This window comes from Charadrius vociferus, unplaced genomic scaffold (genome assembly GCF_000708025.1).
Source record: "Charadrius vociferus isolate BGI_N301 unplaced genomic scaffold, ASM70802v2 scaffold179, whole genome shotgun sequence".
NCBI lineage: Eukaryota > Metazoa > Chordata > Aves > Charadriiformes > Charadriidae > Charadrius > Charadrius vociferus.
The window spans coordinates 2427594-2453478 of record NW_009650072.1 but is presented as its reverse complement, the minus strand read 5'-3'; the positions used below and the strand labels follow the sequence as shown (position 1 = coordinate 2453478).

Genomic DNA, 25885 nt, shown 5'->3' with positions numbered 1-25885 from the left:
ACAGAGGGCTGAGATACAGAGCTTTTAATACTCACATTAGCAAAGTCATTGCACCAAGGAGGAACACAAAGCCTCTGTAACTAGCATCACTGCTGAACAAAGGTTTTGGTTTTGAACCTACGTACTTCTGAGTCCTGTTATTCATATATTAATATATGTGTTATGAAAGAAAGGGAATGAATATGGCAGCCATTTACATGAAAGGACTTACCCTATATTTATGGCTGAGATTCCTGACACCATTTAATTTTTGACACAAAAGGCAACAGAAAAGACTCAGCAGCTCTGTTATGATATATAGGCTGTAGCGAGCTCCAGTTATATAGTGCATCAGCACTGCAGTGCACTGCTTCCCAAGACTGATATGATGGGTGAAATACTTGGTCAGTGTAGATAAGAGGAAATTCAGATTTAAAGGTTATTTTACATTCCTGTCATACAATCTTGCCATGAAAACTATAGTGGAAAAACTTATCACCAGATACATCATGCAGGACCAATATTTCCTCTGCATCATCATCTTTAAACCTCAAAGTCCTTAAATGATTCTGGTACACCATGTCATGACATTTTAGTATCTTATTTGCCATAAATTGGCAACTCTGATCAATGAACAAGTTATTACTTCAGTGCTTCCTCCCAGATAAAGGCAGATGTGACTTTAAAATGTTAGTGCAAAGAAAACATTTAGACCAGCAACATACTTTACTTTGCATCACCAATGCCTTCACAGTATGCGTCCAATCAGTCAGCTGTAGTAACCGACCACTTTTAACTTGCAAAGCATGATAAGTCTGTGTCAGTCTTGTTCGTGTCTTTTTTTCACTAAATCCCAAGGTTAAATTTATTTACTTCACAACTGGGGAAAGCTAAAAGTTTTGCACATGCATAATTATGGGCACTAAGCTTCCAGCTGGCAGTTAAGCCATTATAATTCTGCATGTATAACGGAGGTATGCCCATATTCTTGGGCTTCTAAATGTCTATAAAGCCTCTTTTCCAAAGGAGACTCTCTCACCTAAATTACTAATGGGTTCTCAGGGACAAACTTTGACAAAAGCTGCTGCTGCAGTTTAAGAAACACCATTTCAATCTCTCCACTACACCTTGCTGTCAGCAGTGAGAGGGGATGCAGGCCAACACATGCCCAGACCACTTTCTTACATCTTGCACTGCTGGTAAATGCAGACATAAGCGTAGCTACCTGTCAGCAAACTGAAGCCCAGGCACACGGTTCTTGCAAGTCTGCTATGGGGCAAATATTTCAGGAGCTAAGTAATGCACAGCTGGAGGACCGCAGTATTTTAAACTGCAAACAGAAATCACGTTCGGTGGATTAGCAGAAACACCATGACAGTTTAATTTCTGGAAGTAGGTGGTGAATAGAAAATTTTAGCATCTTAATTTCAATATTTCAAAAGCATTCAGGAAAAGGTCCTCTACATCCAAGTCAGTTCTAGTTGTTAATTATTGTAACTAGCATCTTTCATTAGTGAGGGACAGCCTCAATGAAATATGGATATAGACACTGAATCATAATAAATGCAAGATAAAGCAGCACCAACTCTGTTGATTAAAGATGTTCAACCTTAGTAGTTATGGGGTACTATTGTTTTTTGATTCCTTTAGAGAGAACTTGAAAGACTGTCTGCAAATAGAGCTGGGTTTGGAGAGGTTTCAGGTCAGCTGGGAGAGGAAAAATGGCAAAACCAGCAGTAGGCTAAGTCAGATGGCAAAACAAGACTTACAGTAAACTGAACTGAAAGAGAAGGACACATCTTCTCTGAGTCTGAAGAATTTAATGCTGGCTCTGATTGCTCAGGCCACTGAACCAACTTTTGTTCGCTGGCTTAGCATCTATGCTGAAAATATCTGCTAGAGTACAGATAAAAATATGGACTATATGTAACACCATTACCTCATTCATCTCTTCTATATTGGTAATCATGACAATGATGGGAGAACGCTCCTGCCACACCATTCTCCAGAAATCACTGACAGTATTAACTATCGGTCCCTGAGTAGCAATATATACCTTTTCCTCTCCTCCATAGCCCTGCCAACAAAACAACAAGAGATCAATTTTAACAGGGATGACCACCACAACCTTGAAGGCTCAGTCTTTAAAACAGAGAGCTACCACTGGTTGGAATGGAGATTCCATGGCATCAGTTCTTCCCCTCTCTATCTCTCTCCTGCACATGCGTATATGGAGCAAAGACACAATATGGACTCACATAATTCCAGCAATGAGTGTCTAATAGCCTTGAGGTGACCCTGGCTAGGTCAAGAGCCTTATTCAGGCTTATTATCCATTGCCTTGGTCAGGCCAGCTGACAAACAATTTGCATCAAGAAGTGCAGAAGTGTGTTTTTGTCTGGTCTGAATCTGTACAGTTGCACTTTGAGATTTTGTTTTTAGTTAATATAAGCAGGAGAGAAGAGCAATCAGTTCAGCTAGAATGCCTTTAAAAGCCAGTGGATGTTACAGTTCTGTTTACATTAGTAGTGGCTGATAGAGGCTACACAGACACATTGGACTACTGAGCTCTTACCCTGATGTAGTTAGCATTGATGTAAGAGCTAAGGGGGTCGTCCTGATCAGCTGAGGTAAGGCACACTCTGCTGTGAGGATCTGAAAGGTGTAAAGAGGTAAGTAATAGTTTATAAGTTGCCCAGAGGAGAGAAAGAGACACAAGATTATTTTGTACAGAGAGACATTTACATGCATTCGTGGCCATCACAACAGATGTGAGTGGCCTTGGAAAGCTCCCATGTTAAAATGTTACCATAAAAAAGGGAAAGGGTGGTTGGGGTAATTTGGCTGCTTCTGATAGTTTTATGCACTCTCTGAAGCCTGGTTAATTGTTTCTGTTGCAGAGTCAGTGTCCCAGAGTGACTCTGGAAAAGCAGTTTTCTGCTCCAGGAAATTATTTCTCAATTTGTTAGGTCAACAGACTCATTCTGGCTTGTAAGACATTAGAGTATTGTTTGTGAAACGACAGCAAACAGCTTTTCTCACAAACCATAAACACACATTGCACAGGCAAGCCAGATTACAGTAACGCTTTCCCTGTTTTCTCTTGCAGTGAACTAAACTGCAAGATGTGCTATTAACAAATACATTGGTTAAAGAGAAATTACAGAATATTAACAGTCTCTTGTACTTTGCATAAGCATTTTCAGTACTTGAGTCTCCCTCATTAGAGCTGTTTATGAAGCATTACTCTTGTTTTATTAAGAAGACAAACGAAAACATTATTCCACCTGAAAAGTTCAGCCCAATTCCCACTGAAGTCAATGTGAGCTGTTCCACTGATTTTAATATGAGCTGACACAGGCCCACATTCATCCACTTTCACCACTACTACACACTTTGTTATCATTGACAAGAAACATCCTCCTAACAGAGGCCTCAGCAAACAGCAACATCATATATCACCAGGAGAATATTAAAAACAAAGCACAGGTGACTTCTTCATAAAAAAGTCCAGCCTCCTTAGAAACCAGAACAAAATAAAAAAATATGCAAAAATAGTGTGACAGTAAAGCACAAAGGACTAAGCACACTAATTTCTACAGTACTACCAACAAAGACCCAGCATGAAATGCTGTCCTCAAAACAGATTCATGTTATCTATCATGTGATAATATAATCACAATCTGCAAAGCAATCAACACAGATACTGTTTTATAGCACAGAAGTACTGAAACCACTAAGTTCCCTCCTGCTCAACTTTGCTCGTGTCTCTAGTGCTGGGGAGATGGTGGGAGAAGAGATAAAATCTGCTTTTTAATCAGTAATTGTGATAGCCTTCAACATGTAATACCCTTAAAAAGGTGACAGTGGTTTCCACATGTTTATTCAAATGTCACTGGACTGGGTAGTTAGACTGCTTGCATGAAATCCCTTTGCCTGGGTTTTATGCAGTCATCCATGGAGCCTGTTGAAGTCTCAGTAACGATTATGTAATTTTTCTCTACTAATAATCCAATAATACTATGTTGTCCATCTCATGGTGGGTCTTTAGGAAGAAATAAAACAGATCTGAAGAACTCTATCAACAGGCGCCACAGACTCTTAAGCACAGATTTCTTTTAGTATTCTTCAACTGCAGTAGAATTTGAGTTACCTTTCACTTTTTTATTGCTGTATCTACAAATATTAAAACATTCAGAATATGGTTTTACTTTGAATTATAATACTTGACGTGTGATTTTTCTGTTAATGTAGTATTTACATTTGTTAAGGTAGTATGTTAGCGAACAGTTTCAACTTTATTTCATATAAGAAAGGCCTATTAAAGCGTTGTTAAGACAAGAATGTGCACTGTTTTGCAGAAAGCGTAACCAAAGCTGAATCACATCTCTTAGAAATATATAAACAGGAATAACTCCTCCTTTATAAAAACAAACAAAAAAAATGTAACAAGACTTTGATATTAGAGTTTGCAGTATGAGTTTGAAATTTTCAATAGAGAGACACTTAAGCAAACTCAAATCCTACTCTTAATGAAAATACTTCTCCCAGCACAAAACAGGTGCACAGGTCAGGTTCAAAAAGACACTGTGCCTTTAAAAAAACAGTAGTAGTCTGTATCTCTAAGAAACCAAATGATACATCAGCTATTTTTTCCACAGTCTCTTTTATGGTCATTTTGTGTTGATACTATGAGTGACATTTTAGAGGAACTTGCTAAACTTAACTGAAATGTTTTGCAAAACTTAAAATGGTATAAAAGCAATAGAGCTATGTAGAAATTTAACAAGTCTGTCTAGACATTATTCTTGAGAAAAGGATTCAATGAAACTGATATACAGCATGTTCCAATAAGTTCTTGCCATCTCTGGAATTCTGTAACAAAAACATCCTTTTCTGTATATTCAAAAAGTGCCCCCAAATGTCTTAGTGAAAAGTTATCATTTTTCAGGAAATGCCATAGGACACACCCCCAGAAGAGGACTGTGCAAACAAACAAATTCATAGTTATGAAATACCCAAATCAACCTCCTTAGCTTGGCATTTACCCCAAAACACCTTTCTGCCATCAAAAAGCCACCTTCTAAGCCATTTTACTACCAACAGCAAAATTGGAGAATCTGCAAAAAGAATTTACTACAAAAGAAATATAAATGAGATGAATTACACACTATTATCCTGTCTCTCACTACAATCAACTCTAGGGTTGCAAGTAACTGATCATTATGTTAAGTGACTGCTTACCTTTTAATGATAACTGCCTAGATTGCTTCTAGCAGTGCAGCTGGTAAGAGAATTTTAATTACTTTTTAAATTCAGATTTTGGGTTTGGCTCTACTTTGGTAATTAAGCATTTCCTGTTCCCTATGATAATCAGTTGTCTAAGTCTGCTCTACTGCAGCTTGTTCAGCAGTTCCTGCCGTTACTGCTTTCTGTAGCTAGAACTCAATGGAATGCAAGGTAGACACTCAAGGCAGCATTGGCTACATTTGGTCAGCTCAGAAACAAAGAAGTCAGTGGATAGTCAAAGCCTGAAAAGCACTGGACTCTCCCTCATCTTGCCTTTGGTTCCCTCACCTACTTTGTGTGTGGATAGTTTACTGGGATTCTCAGCTTTGAAGTATAAAGGGGATGTTTAGCTCTCCTTGCTAGCCTCTTTACTGCCAGCACCAAGCCCTTCAAAATAGAGGTAGCTGGATAAAAGTGAACAGTCAGCCCTCTTCTATCCTCAGCAGTATCAACCCACCCTTTAGTCACACCCAGGAACAAAGTTGCACAGAGGTTACAAGTTCTGGAATTCATTCAGAAGAAATATCCAGATCACAATGATCTTGGAATAAGCTTGTTAATCCTTGCAGGCATAGAAACATTCAGGTTGGAAAAGACCCTTAAGATTATTGAGTCCAACCGTAAACCTAACACTGCCAAGTCCAGCATTAAACCATTTCCTTCAGCACTACATCTATGTATCTTTTAAATACCTCCAGGGATGGTGATTCAACCACTTCCCTGGGTAGCCTGTTCCAATGTTTGACAACCCTTTCAGTGAAGAAATTTTTCCTAATATCTGATCTAAACCTCCCCTGCCACAACTTGAGGCTGTTTTCTTTTGTCTTATCCCTCATTACCTGGGAGAAGAGACTGACCCCCACCTCACTACAACCTCCTTTCAGGTAGCTGTGGAGAGTGATAAGGTCTTCTCTGAGCCTCCTTTTCTCCAGGCTAAACCACCCCAGTTCCCTCAGCCACTCCTCATAGGACTTGCGCTATAGATCCTTCACCAGCATCATTGCCTTTCTCTGGACATGCTCCAGCACCTCAATATCTTTATTGTACTGAGGGGCCCAAAACTGAACACAGTATTCGAGGTGTGGCCTCACCAGTGTCATGTACAGGGGGGTGATCACTTCCCTAGTCCTGCTAGCCACACTATTTCTGACACAAGCCAGGATGCTATTTGTTATCTTGGCCACCTGGGCAAACAGCTAGCTCATATTCAGCTGGCTGTAGACCAACACCCACAGGTCCTTTTCTGCTGGGCAGCTTTCTAGCCACTCTTCCCCAGATTTGTAGCATTGCATGGGGTTGTTGTGACCCAAGAGCAGGACCCAGCACTTGGCCTTGTTGAATCTCATACAATCGTCCTTGGCCCATTGATCCAGCCTGTCCAGAACCCTCTATAGAGCCTTTCTACCCTCAAGCAGATCAACACTGCTGCCCAACTTAGTGTTGTCTGTATGGTAGTTACTGTATCCAAAGAGGTCAAAGTGACAACAATGGCTGCTGCAGATATCGATATGGCTGAGATGAAGTTTGCAGCAAATAATTAACCCATTGAGCAGTCATTCTTAAAAATATATGGTAGTGGGCCAGTGGGCACCTGCTTACAACTCTGGAATAGGGTGTTCAAAATGGCAGCATCTATTGGGTTTGCAGAGCAAGGTTTTGGTAGCCAGAGAGCTACAGAGGTGGCTTCTGTGACAAGCTGCTAGAAGCTTCCCCTATGTCTGCTAGAGCCAATGCCAGCTAGCTCCAAGACAGACCCACCACTGGCCAAGGCTGAGCCAATCAGCAGTGGTGACAGCACCTCTGTGATAACGTATTTAAGAAGTGGGGAAAAAAGCCTAACTGCGCAGTTGCAACCAGGAGAGAGGATTGAGAAAAACAACTATGTAGAGACCAAGGTCAGTGAAGAAGGAAGGGGAGGAGGTGCTCCAGGTGCCAGAGCAGAGATTCCCCTGCAGCCTGTGGCGAAGACCATGGTCAGGCAAGCTGTCTCCCCCTGCAGACATAGAGGTTAACGGTGGAGCAGATATCCACCTACATACAGCCTATGGAGGACCCCACACTGGATGCACCCGAAGGAGACTGTGACCATGTGGGAAGCCCATGCTGGAGGAGGCTCCTGGCAGGACCTGTGGACCCATGGAGAGAAGAGCCCATGCTGGAGCAGGTTTGCTGGCAGGACTTGTGACCCTGTGGGAAAACTATGCTGGAGCACTCTGTTCCTGAAGGACTGCACCCTGTGGAAGGGACCTACACTGGAGCAGTTAATGAAGCACTGTAGGCCTGGGGGAAGGACTGACACTGGACAAGTTTGTGGAGAACTGTCTTCTGTGGGAGGGCCCCCATACTGGAGCAGGGGAAGAGTGTGAGGAGTCCTCTCCTTGAGGAGGAAGGAGCAGCAGAAACAATGCGTGATGAACTGACCACAACCCCCATTCCCCACCCCCCTGTGCCACTTAGGGGAAGGAGGTAGAGAATTCGGGAGTGTAATTGAGCCTGGGAAGAAGGTGTTTTAAAGATTTGTTTTTTATTTCTCATGACCCTTTTCTGGCAATAAATTAATTAATTTCCCCAAGTCAAGTCTGTTTTGCCTGTGACGATGATTGCTGAATGATCAATCTCTCCCCTGTCCTTATATCGATCCATGAGCCTTTTATTATATTTTATCTCCCTTGTCCAGTTGAGGAGGGGGAGTGATAGAGTGGCTTTGATGAGCACCTAGCATCCAACCAGCGTCAACCCACCACACAGCGATTCTGACATTTCAGTTAAAACATCCAATATGACATATTTAAAATGGACCAGTTCTCAAAGTACACATTAGATTAGATAATTCAGAATATATAGATCACTTTAAAATCCAGCAGTTCAAGCATGTGAAATTACTACCCACTTCTGCAATCTTCCCTTTCCAGCAAAAAAAAAGTTAATTAATATTTGAATGATTCACCTCAGTCATTAGGACAGAAACGTGAAACGTGGCTGAATGTTTTTACACTTCTGGTCTAAGGTGGAGTACAAAGCCATAAAAAGGGCTGCACGCAGTGGATCACTGGCTGCAGCTGCTGGAGTGGTAAATCTAGATTAAAAAAAACAAATCTCTTCTGGAATCACTCTCAATCCAGGTTCATTGACTAAAATGCTAGCTATAGCTGAGGACATTCTGGACTTCTCTGCACTTATCTTTGCTAACCTGACACTGACCCTTTTGGACTTTGCGAATAGAGCTACCGTGGCCAGTGGTGGTGTTTTTCCAACAATGGCTTAGAGCAAAAAAAGAGGCATGACATCTAACTGTATCACTTTTCAAAGTAACTTTAAGCATGACACGGGAAAATGACAACACTTGTGAAAACTTGTACCAAAATGTTTCTCAAAACTCCTACGCCTAACTACAACTAAGAACAGTATAAAAGAAAAGAAAGAGATGTTGATTTTCTGTATCATCTTAACGCCATCAGGCCAGCTCCCAGTATTCTCAGTTTGCATTTGAGGAATGATTCCGAGAAAAACGTCAGTTGGGAAAATAACATTACTAGAATTTAGTCCTTCTAAAGTGTTTAATCAAATAAACCACTAAGTAACATCTGAATAAACACACCAAGTTCTTCGGCAAAATTTTTTAATCAGCACCAAAAGATGCAATTCTAATGACTTAAAAACCTAAGTGCTGCTGATGTTCAGTGAACCTTAGGTTCTTCGTGCTCTGTACCTCTTTTCAAATTTGATTTATGCTTCATAAATATGGCCTTTGGACAATACATGGTAGTGACAGCACACTTGATGCATTCTGGAAAGGAAAGTGCAAAGCCCTTCAAGCATGTAGAATAAACCACCCTGCTTCAGTGACTTAACATCAGGAAACTTACTTGGGAGAATTGTTTTGTAGCGATTCTTACGCACTAAGCCTGGAATATCATATTCCTTTGGATCCACAAAGTTCATTGGAATTTCCTGTTAAAAAAAAAAAAAAAAAAAACAAAACAACAAAACAACCCACAAAACACAGTAAGTATTATTATTAGATTCACAGGAGGAACAAAATACCCAAGCCCATTACGTCCTGCCTGTGAGGGAGGCAAAGCGATGAAGTCAACTGAGACATATGGTACAGTATTTCCAGCAATTTACCACCAAAATATGATTGATGTTTCCTTTTAGTGTCACTGGCTTTCTTTTCTGAAATCCTTAATATGAAAACGCTCTAGTGACTAATTCATTGAGTAATATGTGCAACGGCATTATGTTAGGTCCCAATATTATTAGAACTGAATTGCAAGTGTAGGCACAGAACTAAGCAAAAGGTGGTACGTAAAATACTCTGCTGCAAAAGCGATGGACCTCCTCAGACACCATCCTTTCTGACTCACACTCCTCCTTCTCTGAGGGTGGAAGGAAATAATTTGCTAGTCACTCTCACCAGCAACAAATTATGACCTAAATGATGACAGGTTGGCATACTGATCTGCCTCTATGGAGCTGGGGAAGTGTGCTCACCACACTTTAAATCTCCATGGGCAAGGACAGCAAAGAAATGTTGAGGGATTACCTGCCCTCTACACTACTGAGTTAAAGAACACAGAAATATGGAGCAGCTTCTTATTCTCCACTACTCATCTCCTGCAAGTAAGTGGCCAATGCCAGGCAGGAACAAACAGGAACCTTCCACCAACTGGAGTCAGTAGACATGTGATGAGATGGGATGTGTCAACCAGGCTCAGCAGAGAAAGGGGTCATGGAGCAGAGCTTGGGAGCAGAGCTGATCATCCCAGCTGCTGCACACTGGATTTGAGAGGCCAGTACTGGACATACTGGTAATAGGAGTCAGGGATGAGTAAGACAAGCCTCACTCTGGGAAGAAATTAAGATGAGCAGAGCTATGGACTACATTAAATTCTGGAGCTTTAGAAGGCTGACTATCTGTATTCTGTCTCTTACTAACCATACTGTTGGGCTTAACCAGAGGCAATTATAATGATAAAAACATTTTGTTGAAATAGTTTCCTATCAATTTGAGGAACTGCATGGGAATGAAACCTTCACGTTTGCCTCAATTGTTACTTGGTATTTAATCACCCAAAACTCTTCTTGACCCAAGCTCCATGGTCTGTCTTTGGGACTTAGTCATTCACTGCTCAAGCAAAGCCTTGGTGAAATCAACAGGACTTCTGCCTTAGTAAAAACTAAATCTTGTAAGAATTTCAGGACTTAACCCTGCAAGTAACATCCCCTCTGACTTTTCTTCCAAAATGAAACACAGCTGCTTGCTTCATCATAGATCTGGACTTTGAAAACTAAGTAGGTTGGACAGACTGAAAATAAATGATACAGAGCTAGTTGGTGATAACTTTCATAAAAAAACCTCAAGTAGTTTACCATTTTTAATTACAGAAATGACATTTTGATTACACAGCATTTTTCCCTATGCTTTTTCAATTTTCACTGAAGAATGAAAATGACTTGGGGTAGTTCGGCTGTTGAATGATTTTTCTGAACACCAGGAAAACTAATTCAAAATCTCTCAGAGAGATGAAGCATGTTTTTTCCTACTTCTAACATTATTTTCTTTGCTTGAATGCTACAATGCACGTCAGAGTGATGAAACTGGACTTGTTCAGCAGTCAATTGAGACACTCGTTAAGCAAACATTTCCTCCCTACAATGGCAATAGATGCTTTACTTTAAAAGAATCAGGGCTTGCCTATGCAAAAGCTGCTTTTCTTCAACTTGTACAGCACTAAGTGAATTAAGGACCACAGATATCTGGTGGCCCGTTTCAAAATAGAAGTCCAGACTATTTCATCTCCCCCTGGGCTTCTGTAGAAGAAAACCCTCTTGAAATTGCACAAGGAGGGAGGATGGCAAGTGATACTCAAAGTATTAACTTGCCCTTTCAGACTCTTGCAGGTCATAATAAAGACAGACTGAACAGGCTGCTATGTTGCAAAGCATCATCTTCCTCCTGCTCTGCTGAGATTCCATGCTTAAGAGAATATTTGACTTAGCATTAACTTCAGCAGCTCTTGATCATGTGCTCTGAAACACCCCAGCATACAAATACTGTGCCCTGGTTACCTCTCATCTTGTGCAGGAAGTTACAACCCTGCCTAGTAGACAATACCCACAGCCACTAGAGCATTTTGTGTATTTTTTTTTTTTTTTGCCAGGTATAAAAAACATGACAATGCCTATCAGAAGGATGCTCAAGTAGTTAGGGAAGAGACTCATAGAATACAAAGATCTAAAAAGCCAGTGTACTTGCTACAGCAAAATGTATCTGGCCTTTATCCTAAACTACTTAGAAATCAAATTTTCAACTGCTTGCTTCATCTGTGTATGTGTATTTTTTTCCCAAATGAGGCAAAGAATTCTTTCTCCCAAAGCAACAGTGGATACAGTGAGCCAAGGAAACATATTTCAGAATCCTAAAAGCAACTGATAGAGCTAACAACTAGTAAATAATTTTTGTGCAGAAAAAACCCCAAAAAAACAGTAAGGCATACTTTCTATGGCTCCTGCTGAGTGACATAGCCATCCTGTGCTTCGGTTATCTGGAGAACGTTTAGGCCTGGAAAGTAGCTCCATGCCAAACATTCAACAGTAAAGAGCACGACTTGCACTAATTTAATCCCTAGGGCAACTCCAGACACATTTCAAGAAGTTACGCCTATAGCAAACTTGGCTTTTCTACTGGAGACTAGTGAAAGTTTGATTTTTTTGTTAAAGTAGCATGCCAAAACCAAAAAACCGCAAGCGCTTTTTTATTGCCAGAACCAATTCTCTGTTTTTTAAGTAACAATATCACTGAAAGCTTTCAGACACTGTCATTTCAAGGGATGACGAATTTCAGAATTGCGTTAAATGTTTCACTGATGGAAGTGGAGTTTGTATGCACTAACTTTAGACTTGCAGAAAATAATAGCAAGGTTTATAGAAGAGAGACAACATCCCATTTTTCTGATGCTCCTAGAAGACAGTGGTCAGATACTCACAAAGAACTCTGCCTGGAGTATGAAAGGATCCAGTGCTTTCTTGTGCAGTTCCTCTTCAGTAAGGATGTTTGATGCTGTCTGGAGGTATTCTTGGGCTGACTGTTCCCGTGGTGACATGACATAGCCAAAACCTTGCTCAGAACAGCCTGGGGTACACATATCCAGTGTGAGTGAAACATTTGAACCTCTCCTGCAAAATAGAGCGATTGCAGTTTGCTTACAGCAGAACAGACTGACCCATCATTGCCAGCAACGAATACAGTCCCAATGACAGATAAATAGCAACTTTAGAGAAGCAGCCAGCTGGTTCTGCTGTGTACATTATGGTCACTGACTGTGAAAAATGGGTGATGCTTCTTGTGTAGACAAGACTAGATGATGATTTTTGTACACCGGAATATGAAGGCCAACGCTTTCAAAGTGTTGTCTGTAGCAAGGTAACTGTATACTTTGTCACCTAAATAGAAGCAACTTGCTTGTCAAACGTGCTGAGCAGGCAATTGCTGGAAAGTTCCCATGCTTGTGTAAATCACCATATTTTTGGATGTCCGAATATGGACTGACATTTTAAACACCACAGGTGAAAATATTGGTCTTAGTTTTCAGTCCAGATTCTACTGAATAATCATTTATTAGTAGCACAGACAACATCAGTGGGGTAAGACCTCAGGATAAACATTACCAGTTCAATGTTAATAAACACATGAGATGCAAAACACTACAGTGAATAATTTTTCTGTCTGAAAAACCTTCTTTCCACAACAGTACATCACAAGAAGGGTAAAATGAAGGTCCCAACACTTTAAGTTACATTAAAAACAGAGATGCTGTTGAGCGTAGAATTTTTAGTGGCTCTTATTTAAGTAAGCCACACAATAAAATGAAAAAGTAAAAATGCCTGCATTGTTTATTGAATGCAGTTTCAAAGCATTTCTGAGCTTCTGTCAATCTTCCATATCGCAGACAAAAGTAAGATTCAAATCCCATCAGTGAATCTGTATTTAATTATCTCAACATAATAATAAAATCATACAATATGATTATTACTAGATGCAGTGTTCTATACATCCCCAAGTTAAACCTATTTTTGATGACTCTCAACTGGCAACATCTAGTTGGGAAGTGTTTGCAGGAGCTATTGAAAAAAGCATGAAAACATAAAGGCATGACTAGCTCACAAAGACAACAGTAGAAGGTGTTACTTGGATGACAGCCCTGTTATGGATTCAGGAGTTTTTCCAAAAGAATGTGCAGCCAGCATCCTGCTATGATTCACAGTCATGGGGAAAGGATTTTTGACAAAACATGACCACTACTGGTAGACACTGAATCTTTAGTGACACCTTTCAAAAGATTTTGACCCTACCCTGTGTACTGTCAAATTGCTACTACATTCCTCCCCAGAAACAGATACATTTGATAACAAACGCTTTTGGTTCTTCTAAGGTAGAAGAGGCTACATACATAGAGATATTAAAAGTTCTTCAGCATGAGGAAATTACATTGTTTCTTCTTAACAGTAACATTCAGTGCTGTTTGAATTTCGCTAGTGACTAGCCTTCTAATGGCATAGGTGGTTAAAGAATGAGAGGGAAGTAAGATGGAGAAGCAGAATGGACACAAAAAAAGAGATGGGTAGATAATTCAACACAACACCAAAGAAAGAGCGACCAATGCTTGATGTAAATGAAATCTGTCAGAGCACAGCCCAAACCTGAAATGATGTCTGGCTTCTCAAGCACATGTGTAGGTTGAAAACAAGTTTATTTTACATCTTAAATGTACACATTCTACGTAGTGTGAACACTTTAAGTAATTGTTTTCTTTTTCCCATCTCCAATTCTTTGACAGTTTTTTAATTGCAATTCCTTACTTGAGTCAACTGATACCCCCCCAATTCTCTTGAAACAGTGAGTACCTTTCCTGCAGGCTAGTGGTCACCTGAGAAGAAATGTCAGCATCTTTAAAATCAGAGAGATGGAACGAAATCAGGGATGGTGATGCATTTCAAGCCAAATCCTGCCCATAATGAAAAACAATGGCAAAACTCACTGAAAGCAGCAGGTTCAGGGACAAGCCCCAGAGGTTACTGCAATCTCATATTTAAAGTAGAAAAGCATAACAATAAAAGGTAGGACATTTTAGGACAAATGTTGTCATCAAGAATAAAGAGAAAAAACATTCTAAGCTCACAGTGCAAGTTAAAAGCCTCTACTGTAACATTCCCTTTCACTGTGTCACATGGCGCTTTGGAAACTCAGCATCATACTTTTAAAAATATCTAAGTCCTGCCCTTTAAGCTTTAGATATGAGAATTAACTATGGTTAGAACTCCAATTAAGCTCGAAAAACTAGAAATAAAGAAAGGTGACACTTCACTATGCTGGGCCCTTCAGCAACCTCATTCTTATTCATAACATCATCACCTTTACAGAATTTCTTAATGGGATTTCTACCCTCAAGATTTTTGTTTTCTTTCACTAAGACAATTGAAAAAAACAGAAACAGAAAAAACAGAAAAAGATGCAGGCTGCCAACAATATAAACTCAGGCTTCCTATGGTCCACAGAACAAGAGACAGGAACCTTAAACCAACCTCAGCCTCAGAGATGAGGATGCTAAGTCTGGTGTACTTTCTTTCACTCGTCCATTCGCTCACACACAGACACACTGGCAAAGTAAAATAAAAAAATCTTACTGATGAAAGTATAAGGATAGTTCGGAACAACTGAATACTCAGTAACTCTGGTGAACATTCCCCTGTGCCAACTCACACATTCTGGAATTCACCCACCTCCGGCCTTTCAAAGTTCACCTACTACATGTGACCTTTCCATGAGATGTACGAGTGAAGAAGAAATGCAACACAAATCAATACTGCATAATTCCTATCTTCCTTTTATCTTAAAATGCCTTTTCCCAGCTGCGAATCTCTCTGAGAAGCTCCATTGCCCTGCTGGTTCAAGGAGCGAACACCAGCTAACTCCAAAGTTTCGCAACCGGGTTAATTTCAAAGGAAATAATTTACTTTTGGACTTACCCATTTATTATACAAATTATCGCAGATTACCATTTGTCCTATGGTTTGCTTTTGGGGAAGGGAATAATCCTCCAGCATGAGTGACAAAAAAACTTAACAAGATCCAGTTCTTTCAGAGGTAAAAGCTTTCACCACCCTATAATGGATTTCATGCTATGCAGTTGCCATCTTGGGGAATGGCACAAGACTGATCAAATACAAATGGATATTTCAAAAGAAAGAAATTATGCTTTTGAGTAACACTTGTTGACAGCCATCTAGAAACTGTACAGTTTTCGGCTAATATGTTTGTATTTATGACTGGACTGAAAACAAGACAGGAAATAAAACAGGTGCTTGGCTTTAAAACCACATTTTAAAGTGACATCCATGAAAGCAATAAAGCTTCCTACTAGGCACAGAACTCCCAAAATCCATGAAATCTGGGATCAGACTTTCCCCTGTTAATCACATCTACCCTACCTTTCTTGCAAGCCCACGGATTTAACCGTTAGAGTTGCTGGATCTGTCTCCGCTTTAATGTCCATTACGCAGTCAAAGACTGGAGTCTCCGGTACAGGATCCAAATCTAGGAAGTCATCCTCATTTTTATCCTCTGTCCACTCTGAGTACGTGAATGAAGGCTGCCGGCTCACAGATTGGCGTCTGTCCTCTTGCAGCGGAAAGGGGGGGTCTGGACGGGCTCTGAGTAGATGCCAAAACTGGAGGAAACAAATATTTTTAAAAGCTTTCTGCTTGTTGCCAGCTGTTCCATACAGCCTAGAGGGTGGGTCTTCAGGGCAGAATCCCAGCTTGCTGCAATGTATTAGAAAGGGAGAGTATTGAAGAGGACAGGAATGTTCCATGCTTTGTGGTCCATGTTACAAGGATTCACATCTACCCATTCAAACCTGCTTTCAGCCACAGAGGTTTCCACAGAGCTGGCCCGGCTTAACTCAGGGATACAGTGGAAGTGGAATGTGCTTGTGACCATCATATGCAAGCCAACGTGATATCACTGTCCTTTTGTTCAATTTCTTACTGTTCCTAGGCTTGTTTACAAAATAAAAATCTACTATACTATTCTACAAATCATATCTATCCTGACTTAATGGTTTTCCATCTAAAATTTAGATATAGCTCAGTTAAGAAAAGTAAACATAATTTTCCTGAAGTGCGCATATTTGATAATCTGGCACTGTACCCCGAATTAATGTATAAACTAATCATTTTTTAAAGAGTCCTTGATTTTGATGCACCTGGTTTTAAGGCTCAGAACGCCCATTTCAGTTTCTGGCCAGTAGCAAAGCCTGTTTTGTAATCTAATTATCTGATTTAAACATGGTATAGTCACTAAACAATAGATCTTGTGTAGTTCCAGGACATAAACGTAATATTAGAATTTATAATATAAGCTAATGAAGGGTCTGAAATGGCATGAATCTAAAAAATTACTGTATCATATTGGTTTGCATGGATGCTGTGGCAGACTAGATGATTTGGAGATTTTATCAGTAGATTGTTTAATCCTATATACAGGCCTCAGTTAAAAATGTCAAGTCCACCTCTGAATTCCAGGATCTGAAACCTTAGGCCAACTTCATCCCTGCAGCATGGAACTAGGACCAGTGTCACTCAATCTAAATGTTATACAAACTATATTGCACCTCCATGCACCCTTTCGACAATAAGAACAGGTCGTATTTTCCAAAGCAAAGCCTCTCCTGTCCTTTTCTTATATGGCTTTTAAATGGGCAGTTGAATTTAGAAAATATGCCATTAAAAAAAATTCTCTTCCTAGGCTACTAAAGCACATTAGCTTGTATAGGATTTTAAACAACTATTTTCTTGTGCCTGTGCATCTTCACGTACTCTCATTTCTCTGAGAAAGAACGTAAGGAAGTGAAGCAAGTTTTAATTTCTGTCCATAGTCAGCTTTAGCGAATGTTAGACTCTCACAGCAGCAGCAGTATTCATTTGACAATTACTTCACACAAAATGTGGTTTGTTTTTTTTTTGTTTCAGTTAATCAGAGTACACAGTAATTACAAAAGCCAACATAGGAATACGATCACTAGACTTATTTTACACAAATTTGGGGCCAAATCTGACCTGAGTCTGTCCTACACGCTTGGCCTGTTGGATGACAAGCAAGAAGGTTGAAGATCTGATTCTATTTTCATTCCCAAAGATGACTTCTGGAGCTTGGTAGTCCCACAGTACTGGCCATGGTTCTTTCACATACAAGACTGTAATAGCTGAGCAGTTCACAGAGCAAAGTGTCTGCGCAACAACTTTGTACTGTGGCAGAATGCTGCTGTTATTAAAATCAACACTCGTGCTGAGGGCCAAGTTGAAGGTCTAGGCACCAATTATGTATTACAGATTCTAGAGCTGGTATGGTGACACAGGATTGATTTTACTGGTGATTTAACACATTGTAAATCCAAAGGAACAAAAAGTCCACCCTAGAAACAAAGCAGCTTTTCTTTAGATTGAAAGAAGTGTGTGATAAATAAGGAGCTGCCCAGGACACTGGAAGAAATTAAGTTATACTTAAAAGTGATGGGGTTAAAGTAAATAATGGAAAAATAGTCATCTCTGAAAACATGTTCAGGAGGACCAGACAGCTCTATGCTGGTTCTCTGCAGCTGCCTGGGTCTTAAAACACCATTTTATGAGGCAGAAAACAGACAGTAACACTAATACAAGCCGCAAGCACTCTATCCAGCCTTTTATTTTCACTGTAATTGCTAACCTCCCAACACATTCTGGTACCTGGGTTTTCTCAGAAAAGCAACTCAAACCTTAGATGAGGTCTGCTCTCCCGAAAAGTGTGCTCTACGTGTATTAGTTACAGATTCCCCAATACAAGAATGAGCTAGACTTTAGCAAGCGCACAGACCAAACAGGGCCTCTTTTCTCTCAGTATCACTTTTGAGAATCCACTTGACCACCATTTCCCAGCCTTGTTAGGTGACCCAACAATTACTGCTCTACATTAAATCAACAAAGTACCTGTATAAAAAGGCACATTTTCTCCCTTCCCCAGGGTACGACTAAAGCATGACTGTAAGTTACCACAGTTGCTGAATAAAAAAAAATTAATGCATAAGCTGCTTTACACTGGTATGCTATCTAATATGTATATCAGTGTGGGACTGATCTATCAGGTCCATCTAAAAGGCAGAAGGGTACATTTGGGAAAGAAATATTTCATCATAAAGGCACTCCTTAATGTAAAAGACCCCTTCAAGATCTCTTCTAAGCAGCGTATCGCTTAAAATCCATGGGGGGGGGGGGGGGGGGGGGGAAGAGAAAAAAATATAAATAAGAGATATCGCTCAGCTGAGAAAGAGGGAAAATAAGGAAAACTGTCTTTGTGCAACTATCTGTTGTCCACCAGGCTGCAATTTTAGAAACCCTGCTTAGTTCCATCACTACATTATTTTCAGTGTTCTGCTAAGAACTATTTTACACCTTATTGCCTAAATACTAATAGAAGCTGAAGTTTTCAAATTGCAAAGCAGCATGACCTGGGCCGCATCAAAACAAGTGTGGCCAGCAGGTTGAGGGAGGTGATTCTGCTGCTTTACTCTGCTCTCGTGAGACCCCACCTGCAGTACTGCATCCAGCTCTGGATTCCCCAGCATAAGGACATGGACCTGCTTGAACAGGTCTAGAGGAGGGCCACAAATATGATCAGAGCACCTCCCCTACGAAGACAGGCTGAGAGAGTTGGGCTTGTTTAGCCTAGAGAGGGTAGCTCTGGGGAAAGCTTATAGCAGACTTTCAGTACTTAAAGAGGGCTCATAAGAAAGATGGGGGACAAACATTTTAGTAAGACCTGTAGCGATAGGACAGGGGGCAATGGTTTTAAACTGAAAGAGCTTAGATTCAGACAAGATATAAAGAAGAAATGTTTCATGATGAGGGTGGTAAAACACCAGAACCGGTTGCTGAAAGAAGTGCCACCACCCCTGGAAACAGTCGAGGCCAGGTTGGATGGGGCTCCGAGAAACCTGCTCTAGTTGAAGATGTCCCTGCTCACTGCAGGGGAGGCTGGAGTAGATGACCTTTAAAGATCCCTTCCAACCATAACTATTCTATGATGCTACGACTCTATGTCAAAGAGTAAGGTAACACGTAGGTAGGAAGCAACAAGGCTCATATGCTCTCTCTAAACAGCCTCTCCTTCCTAACGCCACTGTTAGAGAGAATATACTGGGCAAGATGGACCATTGGTCTGACCTTAGAGGACTTTTCTTATGTTCTGGTTCTCTATTACTTGTCCAGAGAACAGGCTGTCACAGAAACATCACGTCTCCACTCTACCTAGGAGACGCTTAGCACAGACCACAGGAATACAAAACAGCACAAGCTTGACTACTACATGGAAACTGTTACTTTCCACTACATGGAAAAGTTACTTGCTGTGCTAAGAATGGGTCAGCAATAAAATGTTTCCATCCAGCAACAACTAGGCTGGATATGCAGAGAAATCACACCCCTGCTATTTTGATTTCCAGCTGAGAATGTTCTGCTGCAAAGTTAACTAGAATTCACATAGTTCATCACAATTCTCAGATGTCTCATTTTTGTTCTTTAATATTTGCAATTACAAGATCACCCAAAGTGTATTTTTTTTGAGGACAAAAATTGTCTGGATAAGGAACAGCAGCAGCAAAAAAGCAGAACATTGCATAAGCCCAGCTAACTTCCTTGCCTACATCAATGATCACAATAATAGAGGCATTAACACTAATTACTTTGCCTTGTGAACAGTATAAAAAGCACATTCACCTGACATATTAAACAGAAGATTTTGCCACCATGCTGCCTCTGAGTGAACTTAACCATGGTATGTAATATGACAACTTCCTACCAGGGAGTGTGGCCAGCAAATCAAAGGAGGTATTATTCCTCTCTCGTTGGCACTGATGCAGCAGCACTTTGAATGCTGTGTCCAATTTTAGGCCCTCCAGTTTAAGACAGACAAGGAAAAACGAGTGAGCCCAGCGGAGGGCTACAAAGGAGGTCAGGGGTCTGGAACACATGATCTTTGAAAAAGGTGGAGGGAATTGGGCTTGTTCAGCCTAGCAAATAGGAGGCTGGGGTGATCTAACATCAGCCTGCAACTACTTGAATGGCAGCTCCAGAGATGATGCAGCCAGACTCTTCTTGGTAGAGGCAGCTGATACCACAAGGGACAATTGCCACAAGCTGCAGAAATGTGCCTTGGACATTCAGCTTTGAAAAATTCAGATCAGACATTAGGAAAAAACTCTCCCCCAAGAGCACTGTGCAGTTGTGGCACAGGTACCCCAAGAGATGATACATCTCCCTCCCCACAGGTTTTCAAGACCTGTGTAGAAAAATGCATGGCTGACCTTATTGAGTGTTGACAACAGCCCTGCTTCAAGCAGGATGTCAGACTAGCAATCTCCAGAGAACCCTTCCCACCAGCAGTCCTGCAATTTTATGATGTACTTCACTATACCATGCATCACTCAAAAGTCATGTACATGGTACAGCTTCAGCTTCCTGAGTTGCTTGAAGATGCGCCGCAGCAAGGACAGGAGGTGATGTTCTACCTGCATTTTCAGTAACTACATTCCCACTGTAACAGAACAGTATGGAAAGCCGTGTTCATTAGAGCTGCCCTAAAAAGAAAGAATTCTCCCTAGCTTTCCCATCTAGCATGCACCTTTGTGGTAGTTACACAATTGATGGAGAAACACAATACACTCCTCCTGGTTCCAAACAGCTGAAAGCTAACTAGATAAATTGCAGTCATGCCACTAATCTTGTTCTGCAGCTTGAGCCTTGGCCTACCTCTACAAGCACATTACATTCACAAGTACACTGGTGCTCTGGGCCAGCTATTTCTGCTACTGAAGTCGATGGATGCTCTGCAGGTAATTCATAAGGCAGCAATATTAGATGGTCCTGTTACTGGACCACATCCCTTCTACTTAAGTGAAAATAGTTTGCCCATCTGTGGATGTAAAGATTAAAAACCATCAATGTAATCCCCAATTCATGGAGAAATTGAATAAGGATGTGTAGTTGTGATTCCTCTAAGTAAAGAAAGCAGATAATTATATAGAAATAGCCCCAAAGATGTTGCTTTACAATCAACTTCAGCATGACATCAACAATTTCAGGTAAATTAGACATCTTATAAAAATTGACTGAAAAAGGGCATGAATATACTTTGCATGGTATCATAACTTACCAGAGATCCTATAAATAACAGTCCTAGAGAAGCTAAAGACAGCAGGATGTATGATACCAAAATGCTTCCGATTCTAGTCAGGTCCTGTGAAACAACAGAATTGACAATGATTCATAAAGTATTTAGAGGTACCATATAGTGTCTGCATGCGTGTTCTTAGAAAACTGTGTATTCATTCCTGGATTTCCCATGTAGATTTAGTCATACCATACCCTTGTCCATGGAAAAGCCACCACCACCAACAGAAAAATGCCAGGCTTTGGAGAAGACAGAAACTGAAACAATCTCTAAGCCCCAGCAGCTCAGGTATAAAAACCAGATTTCACTGTGAAGACAAACAGGAAATCTGCTTCCTACCCTCATACCTTGCCAAAATTGAGATCCGAATCCATGATTCAGTTTTGCAGCCTGGACCCAGTTTCATTGCCACAGTAAATGTAATTCAATACTGTAGCAAAGGGCTTTGAGGAAAGTTTAGTACTGTTCCAGTGTTTGTGGGTCCTTACATAAAACCCAGCCACAGAGGACTTTTCTATGCTTTCTACACATTCTGTGAAATACCATCAGGTTTATTCACAGCACTGGCAGTGAAATTCACTCTGATGTCTTAATCATATTTAAGTAGTTTAGAGTTCAGCCTATTCTCAGTAGCAGGTGCAAAATACTATTCTAATGGGCTTCAGTGGGCAAGGAATTTTACTCTGTTTCTGACCCACTAGTACAGCTACAGAGAAATTCAGAGTTAAGAGCTTTCATTTGCTTATTTTAACATCAGAAGATTTCTTTGCTTTTACTGTTTTCAAGTCTAAATTTACACTGTTAATAGTGCTATAATAAACAGTCCTCAAAGATATGCACGAACATCTGCACAGAGTCATACTCTGTATGTTCTTGTGGTACATTCTAGGAACCACTTTCCTCCACACTGCACAGTTATTTTAAGTCAAAATCCTATAAATCAGGGATCTTCTGTGAGGAACAATTTGTTAATGATTGACACACTGCAAATAAGATACCGGCAATGCTCTATGAAGAGCTCCGGTAGTGCATAAAAAATCCAACTAAGAAAGGCAAAGAAAAATTGCTTCTTTCAAATAAACAAAAGAGCAGGTAACATGGAGCTCAAACATTGTTAAGTGAACACAGAAAACAGTTTCCACTGTACTTCAGTCACAAGAGGCACTGAGTCAGATTTCCTATTTGTACAGCATAGCCTCTGCTACAGAGATTATGTACAATGAATCTAAACATTCTGATAGCAAATATATTTTGCATGATTTATGAAAGTAGCTGCTCACCATTTAATTAAGGTTCTGTCCACACTAGAGAAATCTGCACTGGGTATAATTACCCCAGTAATTTATCAGATGAATCATACTGGTATATGTGTCATTATGTCATGGTGAGAAGCTAAGCAATTTTACTGGGGTAGCTTTGTAGATGTAATTCAATCTGTACATCTAGTACACCTGAAATACTTTTACTGCACATAGATACGCTCTAAACACTCAACAAAAATAGAATTTTGTCACTGAGTATCTTGTGATTTGAACCCTTTATGTGGGTTGATCCATTCTTCCAGAATTTAATCTTCTATCCATTCTAATAAATTAAGTTCCAGCTCTCCCATTACTGTGTGCTAAACCTTAGTGGGCTGATTTCTTATTGTTTTGTTTCATTTGTGATCATTTGCGCATTATGAAAAATCTGCTGTGCTGATCTAATGTCATAGTGAAAAATTCAGCCCTGTACCTTGAAGATAAAATATAGATCTGTTTTCAGAAAACTCTTTTCACTGTTTCAGGACGGACACACAACGCAGCAGTCACTATATTATACGAAGTACATGTGTATTATACTTTTAATCAGAAGAGATATTAGAAGCAACACCCAAGGCTACTGACATCAACTATATAATCAGAGGAGAGTACAGGGACTTACCTCCCCTTGATCTGACAAAAACTGTTTAAATGGGCTAAGCAAGTAAGACAGCAGGTCAAAGGCATTCTGAGCTGCTGGGATGGTCCCGTAAGTGCTGTACCACAGCATCATGCAGAGAAGCTGTGTAATCAATCAGAAAATGCATAATGAACATTTCTCATTATACAAACATTCATTTTCATTTCAAGACTGCATAATTAACTAATTTAGTTCTCATTGATTTCATGTTGATCATCATTTTTGCTTAAGAAGTCAGGTATTTTCTAGGCTGTAGCTTAACAGGAATAAAAAAGACTGAATGCTAAATGCTCAGCTACCCTTAACTAGATGCCTATTACTAAGTTAAGCAAGCTTACTCTGATCTACACTAGCAAAAGACCTGCCTGTGGTAGTCTGTACATCAAAAGAGCAACAGATTCCTCTGACTTTTGAACTTTCAGCTTCATTACTTTTAGATCAAAACTGGTTATGTTATTAAAAGACTATTAAGGCCTATCTCATATTATGCAAAGTTCTCACAAATAGCCATGTTCATGCAGGTACCCCTATAAACAGATACGCACATACACATGTTGAAATATTTCATTTGAACCACTTAAAGTTGCGGCACACACCACAGTTAACATAGCATCACTGCTTTTGTAGTTTTATATTAACACCCTTGACAGAGAGGTATACCTTCATCCCCAGTCATGAAGGGCACACTGTAACTTTAGAGGATACGCTTCCCAATCCACTCTTTAACAAGACGGTTATCTCCCCCCATACCTACCAGTTACAGAAGATGGATTTGTTGGGAGATGGGTCATTTGGCAAAGGAGGCATTTGCAGAGGGGCAGGGAACAGGATGAGAGTCTGGGACATTAAAAGGCAGGGACTGTTCACAAAACAAGGCTGTGAGAGGTGGCTACAGAAATGAGAGGACTACAGCTATGTCCATTGCTACATCTACAATGAATGAGAAGGAAACCTCCCAAGCCAACAAAGCTTAAAAGAAGGGTCCCAGCATTTCAAAGCTATGACAAGCTGCCTTACCAGTATCTGTGAGAGGACAAACAGATACATGCTGTCTCCAGGCATCAATCCATTCCACCGGGCAGCCCAACCGAGCAGTGCTGTTTTCTGGAAGGTTTTCAGGGACTGCTCCTCTCTGTTCAGCTGTCCTTGCTGTCCTTCAGCTTCATCCATTGACTCCATAACAGCTGGATTGGAAAGACCTTCACATGAAAATGACATGTGCAGGCAATGAATAGTAGGTAACCCTGCAGCCACCGCAGAGCCCGCAAGGGCTATTGTTTTCCCAGAGACGATGGTTACCTCTCAGTTCTGCATCAGTAAGCGCGGCTCAGGATTGTGAGCGTCACACTCTATTAGTGCAGCTGTATTCACCTGCCTTCGTCAGAAAAAAGTGAGTGTGGGCGGATAAATTATTTTCCCTTTCTTTCCGGAGGTGCAGATTCTGGGCTTTGTTGTTAATAAATTCTCATTTACATCACTGCACCTTTTCATTTTTACTTTTTAAAAAGAACCATCTGTTCTATTTCCTAGCTCCACACTTCCTGGCTACATGGTGGCAGAGAACCCATTTTGTTACTCTCTGCCTCAATTTCTCTATTTCCCCTTATTTGTTTGCTTTCTCTAATTTGATTATAAATTCCTGAGTTACAGACTGTTTCATGTTATGTGTCTGAATAGTGCTCAGGGGCTCTGGATTTTGGCTGAGTGTCCTAAGGCACTAATAAAATAGACTTTATTCTAATAACCTACTACTTGGATGAATTCATACTCAAGAGCTATTTAATAATGTTGTAATGGTATTCCATTCAGTGGAAATATGCACTAGAGTGGGTAGTCCCTCAGTAACAGTATTTTGAACACAGTCTGTGTAGATACAAATTAAATTACAAGCTAAAAAGAGTGAAAAATCAGACCCTTTGGTGTAAGTACTACTGATTTACATCTTTCCACATGAGAAGAGCCCCAGGATTGCCCTATGTACAACACCATAGCCTTAAGCCTAAGCCAGCCACTCGTGGCCCTTCCATTGTTTTTTGAGGTGAGGTTTCTACAAAACATTCCTCTCATTAAACATTTCTCTAAATGTCTCAGAACAGTCACTCTAAGTCAAATAAGTGTCCATAAACTAGCCATAGCTCTAATTAGGCAATGAAACATGCAATCCTTGTATCAGCTGAGGGTCTGGTGATTGGTACAGTAAGAATTCATGGAAATAACCCTTTCTGATTTCTAAAATACAAAAATGTGAGAGTTGACAGGAACATGACATGCTATTCTCGCTCAATGAATGTTCTCCTTCCCCTCACTGAAACAGACCTTTGGACATCCATCCACACACAAGAGAACAAGCTGTTTGGGAAATGCTGATGGCTTCCTCTACAAGGTTCTCCATCCTTGCAGCTGCCTGGCAAC

The 25885-nt window shown here is 40.4% G+C and overlaps 1 protein-coding gene across 1 annotated transcript in view; it reads right to left on the bottom strand.

Annotated features, from left to right (window-relative positions):
• Positions 1-24666, bottom strand: part of PTPN5 (protein tyrosine phosphatase, non-receptor type 5 (striatum-enriched)) — a 39116-nt gene extending 14450 nt beyond the window's left edge. The window contains exons 1-8 of the mRNA XM_009892000.1: positions 24491-24666; positions 23456-23575; positions 21515-21598; positions 15760-15998; positions 12258-12447; positions 9135-9219; positions 2555-2634; positions 1919-2056 (exon numbers count right to left, since the gene is read on the bottom strand). Coding sequence (XP_009890302.1) covers positions 1919-2056; positions 2555-2634; positions 9135-9219; positions 12258-12447; positions 15760-15998; positions 21515-21598; positions 23456-23575; positions 24491-24652 — 1098 coding nt within the window. The 5' untranslated portion in view covers positions 24653-24666. The remainder of the gene's footprint in view (positions 1-1918; positions 2057-2554; positions 2635-9134; positions 9220-12257; positions 12448-15759; positions 15999-21514; positions 21599-23455; positions 23576-24490) is intronic.
• Positions 24667-25885: the final 1219 nt, after the last annotated feature.